This window comes from Cydia amplana, chromosome 7 (genome assembly GCF_948474715.1).
Source record: "Cydia amplana chromosome 7, ilCydAmpl1.1, whole genome shotgun sequence".
NCBI lineage: Eukaryota > Metazoa > Arthropoda > Insecta > Lepidoptera > Tortricidae > Cydia > Cydia amplana.
This window is the reverse complement of record NC_086075.1, coordinates 11,711,083-11,729,445: the sequence shown is the minus strand read 5'-3', so window position 1 is coordinate 11,729,445 and position 18,363 is coordinate 11,711,083. Positions and strand designations below refer to the sequence as shown.

The 18,363-nt window shown below is 41.0% G+C and overlaps 1 protein-coding gene across 1 annotated transcript in view; it reads right to left on the bottom strand.

Moving 5' to 3' along the window:
* The window catches only part of LOC134649530 (A disintegrin and metalloproteinase with thrombospondin motifs 1-like), a 75,091-nt gene that overhangs the window by 2,679 nt on the left and 54,049 nt on the right, over positions 1-18,363 (bottom strand). The window contains exons 12-14 of the mRNA XM_063504295.1: positions 17,324-17,685; positions 16,024-16,130; positions 707-829 (exon numbers count right to left, since the gene is read on the bottom strand). Coding sequence (XP_063360365.1) covers positions 707-829; positions 16,024-16,130; positions 17,324-17,685 — 592 coding nt within the window. The remainder of the gene's footprint in view (positions 1-706; positions 830-16,023; positions 16,131-17,323; positions 17,686-18,363) is intronic.

Here is an 18,363-nt window from a genome sequence, read left to right as displayed (position 1 = left end):
TTCAGTGCACTCAAAGCGTTTGAAAGCGTTTTTGCTAACTTGGCAATTTTGTATGAAATGAGAACGGAATGAGACAGAGGCTGATAATTTACTAAATATAACGTACTTATCTCTGGTTATGACTAGAAAGGTAAAGGTTAAAGACATAAGGGACGCACTGATTCCGCCTCGTATGGGCCCGCTGAAAAAGTTGGCTATCCTTTTGCATAAACCTTAACAGACAACTCTAGCATAACTCATCGTGATCACTTTAAAAAATACCAGACCCTGTCTAACGACTACGCTGTACCCAGGCTGATTGCAGCCCACCGGTGTGTGACACACTAGAAAATCACCAGTCAAGCGACAGTGGCGAAAACAATATTGAGGGTCGCTGATTAACGATTTATCTTCTAGAAGTTTTATTGTTACCTTGTTGACCTGTAATTATATGGATCTGATGGACCATCTTTTTTGGAACGGAGTTCTTTATGTCTGAAGATCGTGATCATTCTTTTGGCGTCTTTCAATCGACTCCTGTTCGACAATCGGTTGGCCAGCCCGGCTACTCACGCTATACCCTGGCGTACTGGCCACCTGCAACAATAACTGGCTGATCAGACTCACCGGTGCGTGGCACCGCGGGCGCACCACGCACATCCCGTCTACTCACGCTACACTCTCGCGTACTGTTCACCTGTAATAATAACCACCAGACCAGGCTTACCGGTGCGTATTGCAAGCCTCGTAGCGTGGCGCGGCGCACTGTTGACCGCGCAGACACCGTGGGCGCACCACGCGTAGCCCGCCGCCGCACGACGCGCTGCATGGGCCGCGCACTGGCCACTTGCTACAACAAAATATGTACAATGTACAGAGAAAAGTTACCACCCCTGCACAGAAGTTTGTATGATGTGGTGGTACCTATTACCTTTTCTCTGCAGTTAAAATTTATCCGACTCGAACTCTCGCTGTATTCACAATGACTTGTTTAAAGCGTATTTAAAGGTTATCTTTCAGCGTATGCGTCATTCTTATAGACCTGTGGCCTAGATTTATCCAAAGGAATGGGTATAAACACGAGTTAGGTAATAATAACGCATAAGTTTAATATAATTCTTTAATGGATATGGATGGCATCTCTATACCTACACTAAGTTTGGACGAAGCATTAAATTAACGGGTAAAATGCAGCAAGTAAGTTGTAAATCTATTAAATCAATCATAGTTTTCAACTAAGAAGGAATTCTTAATTCTGCGTATTATTGGTTTGTACAATACTTCACAATTCTCTAAGTTATCTACTTTAATCCACAATTCTTTGTTGTAGGTTTCGACCATTCATTGGGCCTGCACAAAGTTTTACAGCGAGAAAGTAAATCACACGGCCGTTCAATTTGCAGGACGGTTTACGACCAAGCTCGACTCGGCTCGGCCAGCTTTATGATAGATACTCGTAAGCTCGCTCTGGAACCGTAAGGCGCGGCTGCTCTATTCGGAAAACATTCCAAATACAGTGCTACTTTCAATTTGTTCCTAGTATAAATAGACCTTTAGCTTCGCAACAAATATGTGTATTCGGAAGTTAGAACTATATTGTTTTGCATAGGATTGTGCGCTCGGTACTAACCATTGTGAATGTTACATGGCCATTTGGCGGGAGTTGGGACCTAAATACGTACTTTAACTAGAACTAATAAAATAACAAAGTTATATTCTGCATTCGTATCTTGAAGATTTTACTTGTTTTCGATTTAAGTTAAAAATTAAATACGAATCTTATTAATGGACCAAAAGAATATTAAATGCATTATCGATATATGCATATATGTATGTACATGTATAATGAAGATCTATTTAATTTCTCCACCAAACTAAAAGTTCACTTCACTTGTAATTCATGTTCGTATAAAGCAAATAGAGTTGTCATGAAAATTTAGTTAAAATGCATGAGGCACTTTTCACATAGCTGTTCAGCAGTTCAGCACCCACTTTGTTAATGTAACTTTGAACTGAAACACACTTCCAACTAAGCCAGTAAATTCACTAGTTTTGTCTCAGTTAGACAACGAAACTGTGAGAAACTATCGCATGCAATTATGTAAGTACCTAAAGTTTATATTATTTGTAGTGTTTTACAGTGCCAAATTCACCTAGTCTTTATAGAACAATGAAACGGTTTGTAAAGTTAGTGAAAGAGTCATGCAATACGTCTTTTGACAATTAATCTATTTTTTGAGTTTTCGCCAAGAAAGCAAAAAATAATAATGAACTTGTTTTTTACTCGACTCGACACATCCAAAATGAAGGGTAGTTTAATTTTCTCTGTATTTTTATGTTTGTATGTTTCACCTCAACTTGAAAAGCCGAGTTTATCAAACATTTTAATTGTTCCGTTTATTTTCATAGTGCCTAAAGTTGCCTGTTACTGATGCACGCAGAATTCTAAACAACAACACTTATAATTCTTGAAAACAAAAACTTCCGTAAGACTCAGATATATTATGTAGGGTTTTTGGTATTTAGCATACCTACTTAATTCGTTTTTAAAGTTAAGGGTAGTTTGAAATTGAAGACTGTTATTGGTTGGGTATAAAAAGAAACGACACTTGGTGTGTCGCGGAGAACCGCGAGTATCATACAGTTGGTAAGTTGCACAACAAATACTATATAGATTCGATGTATCTTTAACCCTGCTGGCAACACTGACATGGAAGAAAAAATGTCAGTGTAAGGTAGACAACAAAAGAGAACAGGTGGATGGGTTAAGTGAGGAACAAAATGGCGAGAAGTGGTTGATGAGATGTGGTAAGTTTCATATACAATTGCTATTCTCTATTGAACTGTAGAATAAATCTTATACCAAGTATTCAAGTCCGCACTGACGGTTGTGGAACAGCAATATGTAGTACAAGTAGAGTGTGATACTCAAAGCATTCAAGTGAGGCAATGTCAGGGCAGGTTGTAAGGGGTTGGAGGAGACCTGTAGGGACCATTGGTCCCAACCAAATATGACTCGAGTAAGGGTATGTTATACAAGCGATCAATGTAGTGATTGCACACCTTGCCGTGTGGCAATACAATATTAGTCCCCCGAGATGTCAATAGCTCGTCAAGGCGAGGCTAGACCGTAGCCGTGCAGAAGCCACGGGTCGCTCGAGTCAGATTACAAATGTTAATAAACGTTCACAAAGGTTCAAGTAAATATATTGCAGTTCCAAAACCTTGTGCGGATACTCTATTCAATATAAACTGTTAGGACTGTTAGTCTTGTCGTCTATTACATCCTCATTAATAAACGCGGCGACAAGATTAATTGGTGGAGGTGCTCGGATATTTCACGTTTGTTGTGGAGGAACAGAAAAGCGGGAGCTGAATCCTTGTGTTCAGTTACCTTACTAGTAGTAATTGTGTTAAAGACTCCGAGTAACAATTAAAGCCTGGAGGCCTGTATAGGCTCCATCAAAGTCTAGTAGAGCCATGTTGGTCCACCAAGGACTGTAAAACAACGTGGCTCCAAACGGCATAAGGGCCAGAAGTGGCTCTGTCAAGGTCTAGTAAGAGCCATGTTGGTCTAACAAGGACCGTAAAACAACGTAGCTCCGAACACCAACAAGGAGGCCAGTATTGGCTCCACTAGGGAGGCCCGTAGTGGCTCCATAAGGGAGGCTCGCAGTAGCTCCACAAGGTTCAGTAGGATGTCATGTTAGCTCACCAAGAGCCGTAAAACAACGTGGCTCCGAAACCATCAACAATCAACACAAGTCTATACGGACACTGTTAGAGATGAATAGTGGATAGTCAATTAATCAAGTAGATCAAAAGTCAAGTTCCCACACAGCGACGTGAAATTGCCCAGATTTAACTATTTTATGTTTTAATTATAATTGCGGCATCGGCAATTTCCCATATTTGTGGGTGAATAGGTATAATTCCATAGGTATTCATCATTGATGCACATTATTTCTGGCATTCAGTGGTGCATATTTGATTGTTGCATAGTTCTTGTGTGTCAGGTGAACCCTGAATAGAGTAAAGCAAATACAAACTAAGTGTTATGAAATTATAATAATATTAGTTGAATGTTGTGCAAGGTTTCTAAGTTAATAGGTTTATCATTTAAATAACAACAATAATTATGCAACAATTTTATGATAATGATAATAAAAAGGAGATAATAAATATATACACAATGAAAATTTGTTTTATTATTATCGTATTATGATATTATTTATTGAATTGCTTTGCGTTTCGATCCGCGTGTAAGCGTGTTGGAATGATACATGCCTCTCATTCGGACTGATATTTAGTACGAGGTCGATGCGTCTATGAAAGGTTTAATATCTTCGTTATCTTGAACGCATCCATTTCATTCCATTGATCAATCGATTTTTTACGTTTGGAGTGGCGCATCACTAGTGCCGCTTTTTCTGGTTGTCAAAATGAAAATTTTCACTTTGACATTGACGGGATGGAATCTAACAAGTGTTTTATGTTATCGAAGTTTGATTTTTAGTACAGAAAAGTGATATTTACTAGAAAACTGTGTTTTTGGATCACATAAGGAAGCGTGAATTGTGGTAAGTAATGTATTCGCAAAAAAAAAGGAAAACTCTGTGTGAAATGAACGGAAATAAGTGCCATGGTCATCATCGTTAACGGTGCCTTTTCATCAATGTATGAAGATATTTAGTAATAATCTAATGAAGAGATGTTAAAATATTATGTACGTAGGACTTCAAGCAAAGGAGTTCTTATTTAACATCATCTTAAGTTTTTATCCGTTATTCTATCCCGAACCATAAGAATGAGACATTAAGAGAAATAATAATATTTTGTTAGTAAGAAATATACCATAGGGCGTGTTGTTATTTGCAGGTAATTAAACTTATCGCAGCTTTCATCAAAACAGAAAAAATCTTCACTCAAGATTAAATCAGTAATACAGAGATCAACTGCAAAATGGACGAGGCATTACATGCACGAGTAAAAATCAGACATCGTAAAATGAAGGAATTATCAGCACATGCTGCAACAATACTGGAAGGGGGAGAAATACAATTGGTGGACTTGATGCAAGTTCGTATACAATTGAAACGGTCGATTGATGCATTAGAAAAGGAAACTCTCAATTGTATGCAGCATTGTACTAGTAGTACTGGCAGCATGTCAGACGAGTATTTGGAGGACCAATTAATAGCTGAAGATATCCTATCCCGTCTAGACACATACACAGAGTTAAACATCAATAGTGACAGCGAACATAAGGGAATAAACAGTCAAGTATCAAGGCTACCGAAACTGGAACTCAAAAAATTCAGTGGAGATTATCTAAAGTTTACCGAGTTTTGGGACCACTTTGAGGCTAGTGTCGGAACAAGAAATCTTAAAGATGTAGACAAGCTTTCATACTTAATGACTTCCCTACAAGGAGCTGCATTAGAAACAATTGAAGGAATTTCTATAACAAACGAAAACTATGTAGTAGCAGTCAGTATGTTGAAGGAAAGGTATGAGACAAAGGAGAAAGTTATTGATGCCCATTATAAGGCCTTAATGAATATTAAAAAAAGTAGCGATGATGCCACTAGCTGTAGGCATACCATAAATGCCCTAGAGAGGCACTTACGCGTGTTAAACAATTTAGGAGAGGATATTAACAGCAGTCATCTTCGTGTTCTGATGACTGATAAATTCCCGGAGAAGGTAATTTACCAAGTTCACTTATTATCTCCTCAAGATCAAAGTATTGAGAAATTGCGAATGGGACTCGAACAAGTGATAACGGCCATGGAGCGTTCCGGTCAGGATAACCAATTTGCAAGTGGTGTTACATCAAGCTCAACACCAGCGCTTCCATCAAGCTCAACACCAGCGCTTCCATCAAGCTCAACACCAGCGCTTCCATCAACAGCTTCATTGTTAGGATTGGCGAAAACGGGATCAAAAAGGAAGTACATCTCATATCGACAGAAGAAAGGCGGTAATGAGCTTTCTAAAAAAATCCGAAAGAATTGCATCTTTTGTGAAGGAACCCACTACAGTAATGAATGCCGGAAGGTAACAAACTTAAGAGGAAGGAAAGAGAAATTGAAGGATAGATGCTTCAAATGTTTTAAGCGAGGACACAACGTTTCAAGTTGCAGATTCAAAAAGAATTGCTATTTCTGTAAAGGTGATCACAATAGTGCCTTATGCCCGAAGCAATTTAAGAAGACTACACCTGATCTAAAAAATACTGAAAAGGGTGAGCCAACACATATTAATAGCGCTGTCATAGCAAAAACTGACACCTTAAATTCTACTACTAAAGAAAAATCATCATTTTTACAGATGGCAGTGGCGACAATCCACAACAAGAATAAACATCTACCTTGCAGACTGATTTTGGATGGTGGATCACAACGTAGTTACATTACTTCAGCAATAGCAAACACATTAAACATTATTCCAGATGGAGAAGATTTTCTCACAATGTATACTTTCTCATCAACTTCACCGAAAACTATATATAGCCCATCAGCTGAAATTAAAATTAAAACAAAAAGAGACGTCATTAAGGATTTAAGAATCAACATAGTTCCTCATATAACAAGAAGGATTCCTATTGTGAAGATTGATATAGAAAAGCCGATTGATTTTCTAGCAGATGATGACACCAGGGGCGAGAATGTTGATTTACTTATAGGTAATGATTATTATTTTTCGCTTATTCGAAACGAGCGCATTGAAAAGGAGAACATGATTCTTATAAATACGGATTTTGGTTGGATTGTATCCGGGAATGGCGAACAAGACAGAGAACATAGTACCTTATCAGTCATTACATACTATTGTCAGTGCCATGATACAGATTGTACATACTTTAATGAACCTGATCTACCGCTAAGAAGTATTGACATGAAATTCCTTTGGAGTTTAGAAAGCATCGGTATAACAGATTCTCCCAAAACAACCAGAGAAGAAGAAGCAGTTAAATATTTCAATGAAACGGTACAGTATAACAATGGCAGATATGAGGTCAAGTGGCCATGGATCCAATACCCGCCTGATTTACCAACAAATTATGGTTTAGCCTATGGTAGGTTAAAAGGCTTGTTACGGAGATCTGATGAGAGCACGCTCAACGAGTATAACCGAATTTTAAAAGAACAATTAGATAAAAAAATCATCGAAGAAATTGAACCTAAAACGGTACCTATCTATCAAGTAAATCCTCCTGTGCACTATCTGCCACATCACATAGTAAAACAAGAAGGTAAAAGCGGGCGGATCGTCTATGATGGTTCAGCGAAGATAAAGGAAGGCAATAGTTTAAATGAATGTATGTACCGAGGTCCTTCATTGCTAGAAGATCTCACTGCGCTATTGATTAAATTTAGAACCGGCAAAGTAGGAATTACTGCAGATGTTGAGAAGGCGTTCTTACAAATTGGTCTTCAAAATGAAGACAGAGACGTAACAAGATTTCTCTGGGTTAAGGACCCTAGTAAAGAACTGACAGATGATAACATACGACATTTCCGATTTTGTAGAATCCCGTTCGGCATAATTTCTAGTCCATTCTTACTAACAGCATCAATTCGATACCATATAACCAAAACAAATGAAGCTCTACTCACAAAAATAGCAGACAAGTGCTACGTTGATAATTTAGTGACATCTGTTGAATCGCTAGATGAAGCTTTACGCTTGTATAATGAAACCAGGACAGTATTTAACGAGCTTTCAATGAATATAAGAGACTGGGTGTCAAATGACAGTCAATTTATGGAGAAGATCCCAAAGAGCCAGTCAGGAAATCAATCAGTAAAATTGAAAATACTGGGTCTCATTTGGAACCTACAAGATGACACTTTACAACTTAAAGTTGAAGATAAGGCGCTTGAAGCTCAAGCCAAAGATGAACTGAACAAAAAGGATATCCTTAGAGCTCTTGCCCGTGTCTATGATCCATGTGGGTTTGCGTCGCCTCTTATTCTGCCAGCTAAATTACTGTTTCAAGACTTGTGCATCCAGAAATTTAGATGGGACGCACCTTTACCAATGAATATAGTTCAAAAATGGAAATCCATTGTGGAGAAATTAAAGACAGCAAAAGATATAAAGATCCCTAGATATGTGGCCGAAGACATGCCGGAAGGCGCAATGCAATATGAACTTCATGTCTTTACCGATGCTTCTAAGTTCGCCTACTCAGCTGTTGCGTATTTACGCACCCAATGTGGAGGGACGACTAAAACTGCGTTCCTAATGTCAAAATCCCGCGTAACGCCTGTAGAAGACAAAGAAAATTTGAAGATTCCCCGTCTAGAACTACTGGGCTATTTGATAGGAAGTAGGTTGCTCAAGTACTTGAAGAATAACCTGAACCTGACAATTCATAAGCAGTACTTATGGACGGATAGCCAAGTTGTGCTTTACTGGCTTAGAACTAACCACTTACTGCCACCCTTCGTAAAGAGACGCATAGATGAAATAAATCAACTAAAGGACGTCGAGTTCTGTTACATAAACACTAACGAAAATCCAGCTGATTTAGGGACACGTCCGGAACTATGGGATGAAAAGCAAGCCTTATGGTTTACAGGCCCACCTTTCCTTGTCAAAGACTCAAAATTCTGGCCAAGTAACAGGTACTTAGAACAAAATACTCTTCTTTTGGCCGGGGAGGTCCTGGACATAATAGATGGTCCAGAAATGGTACTGAAAGGGTATGAAGTAGACCCACCTGCCTACCTTACGGGAGAAATTCAGGAAGTAGATGCCAGAAGTGAAACAGAAGTTACTAACAACAAAGAGCCTGAAATCGGTACCGCAGATTTACCTGATTCCCTCACAGGAGTGGATCAGGGGGTAATTACTAATGATACTAAGACTGAAACCGGTATTACAGAAATCTTGGAAGTACAAAAGAAACATTTCCCTGATGAGATAAACGGAAAAAAGACTGCGTTAATGAGAAGCCTTGATCTGTTCCTAGATGTGGATGGAATCTTGCGGTGTGGTGGACGTATGAAACATACGAACTGGTCTTATGATAAAAAGCATCCGATACTTATTCCAAAGAACTCAGAGTTTACCAACAGAGTTATACAAGAAGTACACGAAAAAAACTACCATGTAGGTCCACCTCATACTTTGAATATTATTCGAGAGCAATATTGGATCCCGCAAGGTAAAGCTCAAGTAATGAAGGTCATTAAAAAGTGTAAGAAATGTCTGAAGCAAGGTGGAGGGCCCTACAAATTACCTCAAACTGCAGCATTGCCTCCCGAGCGAGTAAACTATAGCCCTCCCTTTACGTTTACTGGGGTTGATTACTTTGGGCCAATGTATGTTACCACCACAAATGGAAATCGAGAAAAAAGATGGGTCTGTTTGTTCACCTGTCTGGCAGTCCGTGCGATACATTTAGAATTAGTGAAAGACTTGACAGCGGAGGAGTGTCTCCTTGCAGTAAGACGATTGGTGGCAGCTAGAGGTATACCAAATACAATTATATCAGACAACGCTTTGCAATTTAAGCTAACATCCGAAATATTAATTAACTGCTACTGCACCGAAAATAAAATAAAATGGAAGTTCATTCCGCAGTTAGCCCCGTGGCATGGCGGATTTTATGAGCGGCTAGTTGGAATTGTAAAGCACTGTCTTAAAAGGACTTTGGATAAGCATTTATTGAATGACAGTCAATTAGTCACCATTATCAAAGAAGTCGAATCAGTGGTCAACACAAGACCTTTGACTAATGTAGGTGCTGATTTGGAGTATGTCCTGAAACCTGCAGATTTTTTGACTCTAGGGAAATGTTTGGAATTGACTCCCTCAAGTAACGTTATAGGCGTTGATGGGACTACTACAAAAACGGATCTTGTCCAAGGATGGAAACGAGGCCAGTCTATCTTAGCAGAATTTAAGAAGATGTTTCAAGAACAATATCTGACTAGTCTTCGTGAGAAACATCGGGGATCAATAAGACAACCTCGAGTAACTTCAGACCGGACACCTCAACTTGGAGACATAGTACAAATAAAAGAGGAATTGAAGAATAGGAATACATGGAAAGTTGGGAAGATAACTTCGTTAATAAAAGGTCAGGATGGTCAGTGCCGTGTAGCGAAAGTGAAAGTGGGTAATACAGAATTCACCAGGTCAATCGGTCATCTTTACCCACTAGAAGTTGACAACTCCAGTGAAGACACCCAAACTTCTGACATCTTAAATCCGGTTATTCCAACTCCATTGGATCCACCTACAAACAATGACCAAGTTGAAATCAACAGCGTGCCAACACCAATACCAATCAACATAAACCCACAAGTCCCGCAACAAAGCTGCGAGTACCCTAAACAAAATCAGGGAGATGTGGCAGATCTGTCCCACAAGGAAGTGACTGTTCCGGCAGAGGAAGATGTAGCCAATTCAACCAATGAAGATGTAACTTATCCAGTTGACGAATGTATGTCAGAGCCCGATGACATATTTGTGACTGAACCAACCGCACCAGTTACACCCAATATGCGGGACGATGCTGTCCAAAGATCAACGCCAGCTAGACAAGCAGCCATTCGAGCGAAGGAAAAAATCGCCGAATGGACGCGCAACCTAATAATCCTGTTGCAGTAGACTCTCTGTTGCCGGGGAGTGTCGCGGAGAACCGCGAGTATCATACAGTTGGTAAGTTGCACAACAAATACTATATAGATTCGATGTATCTTTAACCCTGCTGGCAACACTGACATGGAAGAAAAAATGTCAGTGTAAGGTAGACAACAAAAGAGAACAGGTGGATGGGTTAAGTGAGGAACAAAATGGCGAGAAGTGGTTGATGAGATGTGGTAAGTTTCATATACAATTGCTATTCTCTATTGAACTGTAGAATAAATCTTATACCAAGTATTCAAGTCCGCACTGACGGTTGTGGAACAGCAATATGTAGTACAAGTAGAGTGTGATACTCAAAGCATTCAAGTGAGGCAATGTCAGGGCAGGTTGTAAGGGGTTGGAGGAGACCTGTAGGGACCATTGGTCCCAACCAAATATGACTCGAGTAAGGGTATGTTATACAAGCGATCAATGTAGTGATTGCACACCTTGCCGTGTGGCAATACAATATTAGTCCCCCGAGATGTCAATAGCTCGTCAAGGCGAGGCTAGACCGTAGCCGTGCAGAAGCCACGGGTCGCTCGAGTCAGATTACAAATGTTAATAAACGTTCACAAAGGTTCAAGTAAATATATTGCAGTTCCAAAACCTTGTGCGGATACTCTATTCAATATAAACTGTTAGGACTGTTAGTCTTGTCGTCTATTACATCCTCATTAATAAACGCGGCGACATGGTGGACAGGTCTCTTTGGTTGTAGAGTCGTGCTAGCAAACGATTATCATAAGATGAGATTATTGTGAATTGGATCAAGACAAGAAAATAAATGGATAAATATCTTCAAAGATGTTGTTATTTTTACAATTAAATATATTAAGACAAATTGAGTGTCCCGTTCAATATACATATTTAAAATAAGGTTTAGGGCCACTTGCGCTTTCCAGGGGTAGCCAACTAACTCGGAGTTAACCTTTTCTACAGTACAGTTTAACCCTGTATAAACGGTTAACCTTTTCGACGCCGTGTCAAACACAAAAGCTGTCTCTCAGACGCCACATCATCGAAGTGTCAAAACTGAAATTGAACTTTATGCATATGTACCAGTGTTGGCCGTAATGTGTAATTGTAATTAACAATTAATCATTTCCATTAACCATTAAATCCGCAATTAGTCAATTGCATTACGCATCAATTTAAATTAAGTTAATTAGAATTGAATTTTGAGACGTTTAATTACATTGATTGTCAATCTAAATTAACGTTTAAGGCAATTAAATCAATTTTTTCATAAACTAATAATTCATGTTACTATTGCTTAGAAACTTGGAGCTAGGTATTAAAATTAAAAATAAGCATATGAATACAAGCTTCAGTGAATTATCAGGTCGTGATATTTTAAAATGAGACAACAAAATGACCCTGAAACCTGGCAGTAGGTACCTACTGGAACTCAGGTTTGGTGCAACATAGACACACGCCGTTTAGGCTATTCGACTCGTCACAATGAGCACTTGGGAGAGCAGTACCCAAGATGGAGCTGATGCTGAACCTTGGCTGTACCTAGTGGAACTCAGGTTTGGTGCAACATAGACAAACGCCGTTTTAGTCATCCGACTCGTCTTGATGAGCACTTGGGAGAGCAGTACCCAAGACAGAGCTGATGCTGAACCCTGGCAGTACCTAATGGAACTCAGGTTTGGTGCAACATAGACAAACGCCGTTTTGGTCATCCAACTCGTCTTGATGAGCACTTGGGAGAGCAGTACCCAAGATAGAGCTGATGCTGAACCCTGGCAGTACCTAATGGACCTCAGGTTTGGTGCAACATAGACAAACGCCGTTTTGGTCATCCGACTCGTCTTGATGAGCACTTGGGAGATCAGTATCCAAGATAGAGCTGATGCTGAACCCTGGCAGTACCTAATGGAACTCAGGTTTGGTGCAACATAGACAAACGCCGGTTTGGTCATCCGACTCGTCTTGATGAGCACTTGGGAGAGCAGTACCCAAGATAGAGCTGATGCTGAACCCTGGCAGTACCTAATGGAACTCAGGTTTGGTGCAACATAGACAAACGCCGTTTTGGTCATCCGACTCGTCTTGATGAGCACTTGGGAGAGCAGTACCCACGATAGAGCTGATGCTGAACCCTGGCAGTACCTAGTGGAACTCAGGTTTGGTGCAACATAGACACACGCCGTTTTGGTCATCCGACTCGTCTTGATGAGCACTTGGGAGAGCAGTACCCAAGATTGAGCTGATGCTGAACCCTGGCAGTACCTAATGGAACTCAGGTTTGGTGCAACATAGACAAACGCCGTTTTGGTCATCCGACTCATCTTGATGAGCACTTGGGAGAGCAGTGCCCAAGATAGAGCTGATGCTAAACCCTGGCAGTACCTAATGGAACTCAGGTCTGGTGCAACATAGACAAACGCCGTTTTGGTCATCCGACTCGTCTTGATGAGCACTTGGGAGAGCAGTACCCAAGATAGAGCTGATGCTGAACCCTGGCAGTACCTAGTGGAACTCAGGTTTGGTGCAACATAGACAAACGCCGTTTTAGTCATCCGACTCGTCTTGATGAGCACTTGGGAGAGCAGTACCCAAGATAGAGCTGATGCTGAACCCTGGCAGTACCTAATGGAACTCAGGTTTGGTGCAACATAGACAAACGCCGGTTTGGTCATCCGACTCGTCTTGATGAGCACTTGGGAGAGCAGTACCCAAGATAGAGCTGATGCTGAACCCTGGCAGTACCTAGTGGAACTCAGGTTTGGTGCAACATAGACAAACGCCGTTTTGGTCATCCGACTCGTCTTGATGAGCACTTGGGAGACCAGTGCCCAAGATAGAGCTGATGCTAAACCCTGGCAGTACCTAATGGAACTCAGGTCTGGTGCAACATAGACAAACGCCGTTTTGGTCATCCGACTCGTCTTGATGAGCACTTGGGAGAGCAGTACCCAAGATAGAGCTGATGCTGAACCCTGGCAGTACCTAGTGGAACTCAGGTTTGGTGCAACATAGACAAACGCCGTTTTAGTCATCCGACTCGTCTTGATGAGCACTTGGGAGAGCAGTACCCAAGATAGAGCTGATGCTGAACCCTGGCTGTACTTAGTGGAACTCAGGTTTGGTGCAACATAGACAAACGCCGTTTTGGTCATCCGACTCGTCTTGATGAGCACTTGGGAGAGCAGTACCCAAGATAGAGCTGATGCTGAACCCTGGCAGTACCTAGTGGAACTCAGGTTTGGTGCAACATAGACACACGCCGTTTTGGTCATCCGACTCGTCTTGATGAGCACTTGGGAGAGCAGTACCCAGGATAGAGCTGATGTTGAACCCTGGCAGTACCTAATGGACCTCAGGTTTGGTGCAACATAGACAAACGCTGTTTTGGTCATCCGACTCGTCTTGATGAGCACTTGGGAGAGCAGTGCCCAAGATAGAGCTGATGCTAAACCCTGGCAGTACCTAATGGAACTCAGGTCTGGTGCAACATAGACAAACGCCGTTTTGGTCATCCGACTCGTCTTGATGAGCACTTGGGAGAGCAGTACCCAAGATAGAGCTGATGCTGAACCCTGGCAGTACCTAGTGGAACTCAGGTTTGGTGCAACATAGACAAACGCCGTTTTAGTCATCCGACTCGTCTTGATGAGCACTTGGGAGAGCAGTACCCAAGATAGAGCTGATGCTGAACCCTGGCAGTACCTAATGGAACTCAGGTTTGGTGCAACATAGACAAACGCCGTTTTGGTCATCCGACTCGTCTTGATGAGCACTTGGGAGAGCAGTACCCAAGATAGAGCTGATGCTGAACCCTGGCAGTACCTAATGGACCTCAGGTTTGGTGCAACATAGACAAACGCCGTTTTGGTCATCCGACTCGTCTTGATGAGCACTTGGGGGAGCAGTATCCAAGATAGAGCTGATGCTGAACCCTGGCAGTACCTAATGGAACTCAGGTTTGGTGCAACATAGACAAACGCCGGTTTGGTCATCCGACTCGTCTTGATGAGCACTTGGGAGAGCAGTACCCAAGATAGAGCTGATGCTGAACCCTGGCAGTACCTAATGGACCTCAAGTTTGGTGCAACATAGACAAACGCCGTTTTGGTCATCCGACTCGTCTTGATGAGCACTTGGGGGAGCAGTATCCAAGATAGAGCTGATGCTGAACCCTGGCAGTACCTAATGGAACTCAGGTTTGGTGCAACATAGACAAACGCCGGTTTGGTCATCCGACTCGTCTTGATGAGCACTTGGGAGAGCAGTACCCAAGATAGAGCTGATGCTGAACCCTGGCAGTACCTAATGGAACTCAGGTTTGGTGCAACATAGACAAACGCCGTTTTGGTCATCCGACTCGTCTTGATGAGCACTTGGGAGAGCAGTGCCCAAGATAGAGCTGATGCTAAACCCTGGCAGTACCTAATGGAACTCAGGTTTGGTGCAACATAGACAAACGCCGTTTTGGTCATCCGTCACATCTTGACGAGCACTTGGGAGAGCAGTACCCAAGATAGCTGATGCTGAACCCTGGCAGTACCCGCAGGTTCAAGATGTGACGGATGACCTAAATAGCGTGGGCCTATGTTGCACCAAACCTGAGTTCCACTAGGTATAGCCAGGGTTCAGCATCAGCTCTATCTTGGGAACTGCTCTCCCAAGTGCTCATCAAGACGAGTCGGATGACTAAAACGGCATGTGTCTATGTTGCACCAAACCTGAGTTCCACTAGGTATAGCCAGGGTTCAGCATCAGCTCTATCTTGGGTACGGTCTCCCAAGTGCTCATCAAGACGAGTCGGATGACCAAACGGCGTGTTTCTATGTTGCACCAAACCTGAGGTCCACTAGCTAGATAAAAATTACGGGCGCCTTTATAAAATTACGATATATTTTTGTTAATTGATAATTATCAATAATATTTTTAATTGTCATTAAAAATTGATTTAATTTTTAATGGTTTGTGAAGCATTAACCATTAATTCTTTTTAATTTTTAATGGTTCGAAATAAATTAATATTAATGCAAATTGATGTTAATGCGAATTGACAATTAATTTTCCTTCAATGGTTAATGGTTAATTCGAATTAACCTTTTCAATGGTTAATTTTTAATGGTAATTGGGATTAACGTTCGGCCAACACTGATATGTACCTAGGTCTATGTTGCTCTGTGGTGTATGACCGATTAATACGTCTTTGGCGTTGGACTTGCGGTGCGTATATATCGGTCATTGGCGTCCAAAAGGTTAACTCCCAGTTTTTTGGCTAACCTTTGAATGCGCAAGTGCCCCTTATAGCATAAATAGGTACCTACGAACAATCACGTAATGTTAGCAAGTTGTGTTTGCCTATATTTGTGTGAATACTCCCTTATTTGTAATTGTATATAATATGTACTATTGACATGGAGGTTGTACCTGTATTCCATGGGTCGGCTCCTGCTATTGCCGGCGGGCGAGCTATAGTTGACAGACACCTCCACGCTGACTGGCTCTTCTGTTCCTAATTCGTGCTCAGGTATTGCCTATGGTGATGCAGAGTTTATTAAGTATTCAAAATATGTATTCTTATTACGATTGGAAGGATTTATGTATGCAAGCTCTCAAAATGATAACTAATATGACTCACAACTAATTAGCGATAAAACTTTAAGTCAAAACGACCTACTGATGTAAAAATTTCTATCCTTATTATGATATCAAAAACATATGTCCGACCTGCTCGCTATAAGTTTCTGACTAAACACGAAATTTACGTCTTTGACTACCTTTTGAGGTATAGGAGGAGATCATTGCATTTATTTATTTTAGTGCTAACCGAGTCGTAAAATTTTCCTAAAATACACTTTTATTTTGTATAAATAGATACGTACTGTTTTCACATCAAAATTCTGAAAATTGGTCTGTTACCAAAAATCCCCAATTAAAAAAAAAACACAGTGGTTAAACAACCAGAAATACCCAATTACTCCGTCCGCTTTTTTGAACGGAATTCACTGTTACATTAAAACATACTGAACCTTTTTGAATAATATACGATAAAGGTAAATAAAATATGAAGTCCGTGGAGTGAGTTCTCAATTAACCCCAAAGCGTGGATTCCCGTTCATAAAGGAGAGCAGGTGAGTGCTTCTATGAGAAGAACCAGGGTAAGTGTGATCTGCGATAACATACAGTTGTGATACATCTCGAGGTCACTATGTTTATTGTGGTTCGAAAAGCGGAGGTAAGTGATTTTAATAGCTCAGGAGCGAAGTTGAAACAGTTTCTGAATAATTAAGCCTCGGTCCCTTATCATCAAATGTTTCACTTTGTTACACTTTTCGTAGTTTAGTCCCTTTTGTTGCCGTTTGCTTGACGGACTCGTAATATAAATGAAATACGTGAGTGATGGGAAGAATTTAAGACCTAAAACTGTCGGGGTTCGTATTGTTGTTGAAGGTTTGATGAAAATCAAAGTTGTAGGTACACGAAATAAAATATTTATAATATCTGGGCTACACAGATTAAATAAAAGCTTTGAACACAAAAATCACAATTTTGTTCAAAGTTATGTAGCTTTACCGACATCGAAAGGCTTTTAAAAGTTTCAGGAATGAGTGTTTATTTTTCGCTTTAGATACTATCTTCCACATTACTTCTTGACCCAGCCTCTTGTTCCTAACGTTTTAAGAATTCAGAATGTGTCGAAACGTTGTTGGAAATAATACCTACTCACCATAATCATCAGATCAGTCTGCAGCGGCGACTGAGCCGAAATATGAACATCAGCGTCCGTCTGCGTCCACCGCAACAGACTGCTCGCGGCGACCACCTGTCCCTCCCAACCGAAGCGTTCCTCTTTTATATCTATCACGTTACTATCCAGGTCTATTATCTGCAAATTTTGTGGAACATTTGGATCGTATTTTAGGTAGTTGTGCTGTTGTTCGAGCTCGACCCGCTTGGAATGTTTGCGCAGCTCGAGGATGTGTTTGTCGCGCTTGCGTTCTCTGATGGCTATGGAGAGCGGGACCGGTGTCGCGATGTGGACGGAGAGCTGGTTCGCCTCGTGCGGGACCATGGTTATCCGTGTCCAGCCTGTTGAAATATAATGACTCAAATATCGATTTTGGCTCGAGCAGACCATTTTTAGGGTTCCGTACCCAAAGGGTAAAAACGGGACCCTATTACTAAGACTCCGCTGTCCGTCCGTCTGTCCGTCCGTCTGTCACCAGGCTGTATCTCACGAACCGTGATAGCTAGACAGTTGAAATTTTTACAGATGATGTATTTCTGTTGCCGCTATAACAATAAATACTAAAAACAGAATAAAATAAAGATTTAAGCGGGGCTCCCGTACAACAAACGTGATTTTTGACCGAAGTTAAGCAACGTCGGGCAGGGTCAGTACTTGGATGGGTGACCGTTTTTTGCTTGTTTTTTTGCTTGTTTTGCTCTATTTTTTGTTGATGGTACGAAACCGTCCGTGCGCGAGTCCGACTCGCACTTGGCCGGTTTTTTATATTAAAGAAAATAGAAAAAATCTAATTAAATATATATATGCAAAATGAACGAAACGTTGAGAAACGAGCAGCTGCCTTTTTAAACTACATCTGAGCTGATGTTATCAAAATATATAGGTACCTGAACAATGCATTATTGAAAAACAAAATATGGAAAATTTTACCCTATTGCCCTCGTAAAGGCAGACGACCAATCGATTCAGGACAGAAATACGTTGCCGGAGGTAAAACGGTTTCAGTTCAGGCCATTACC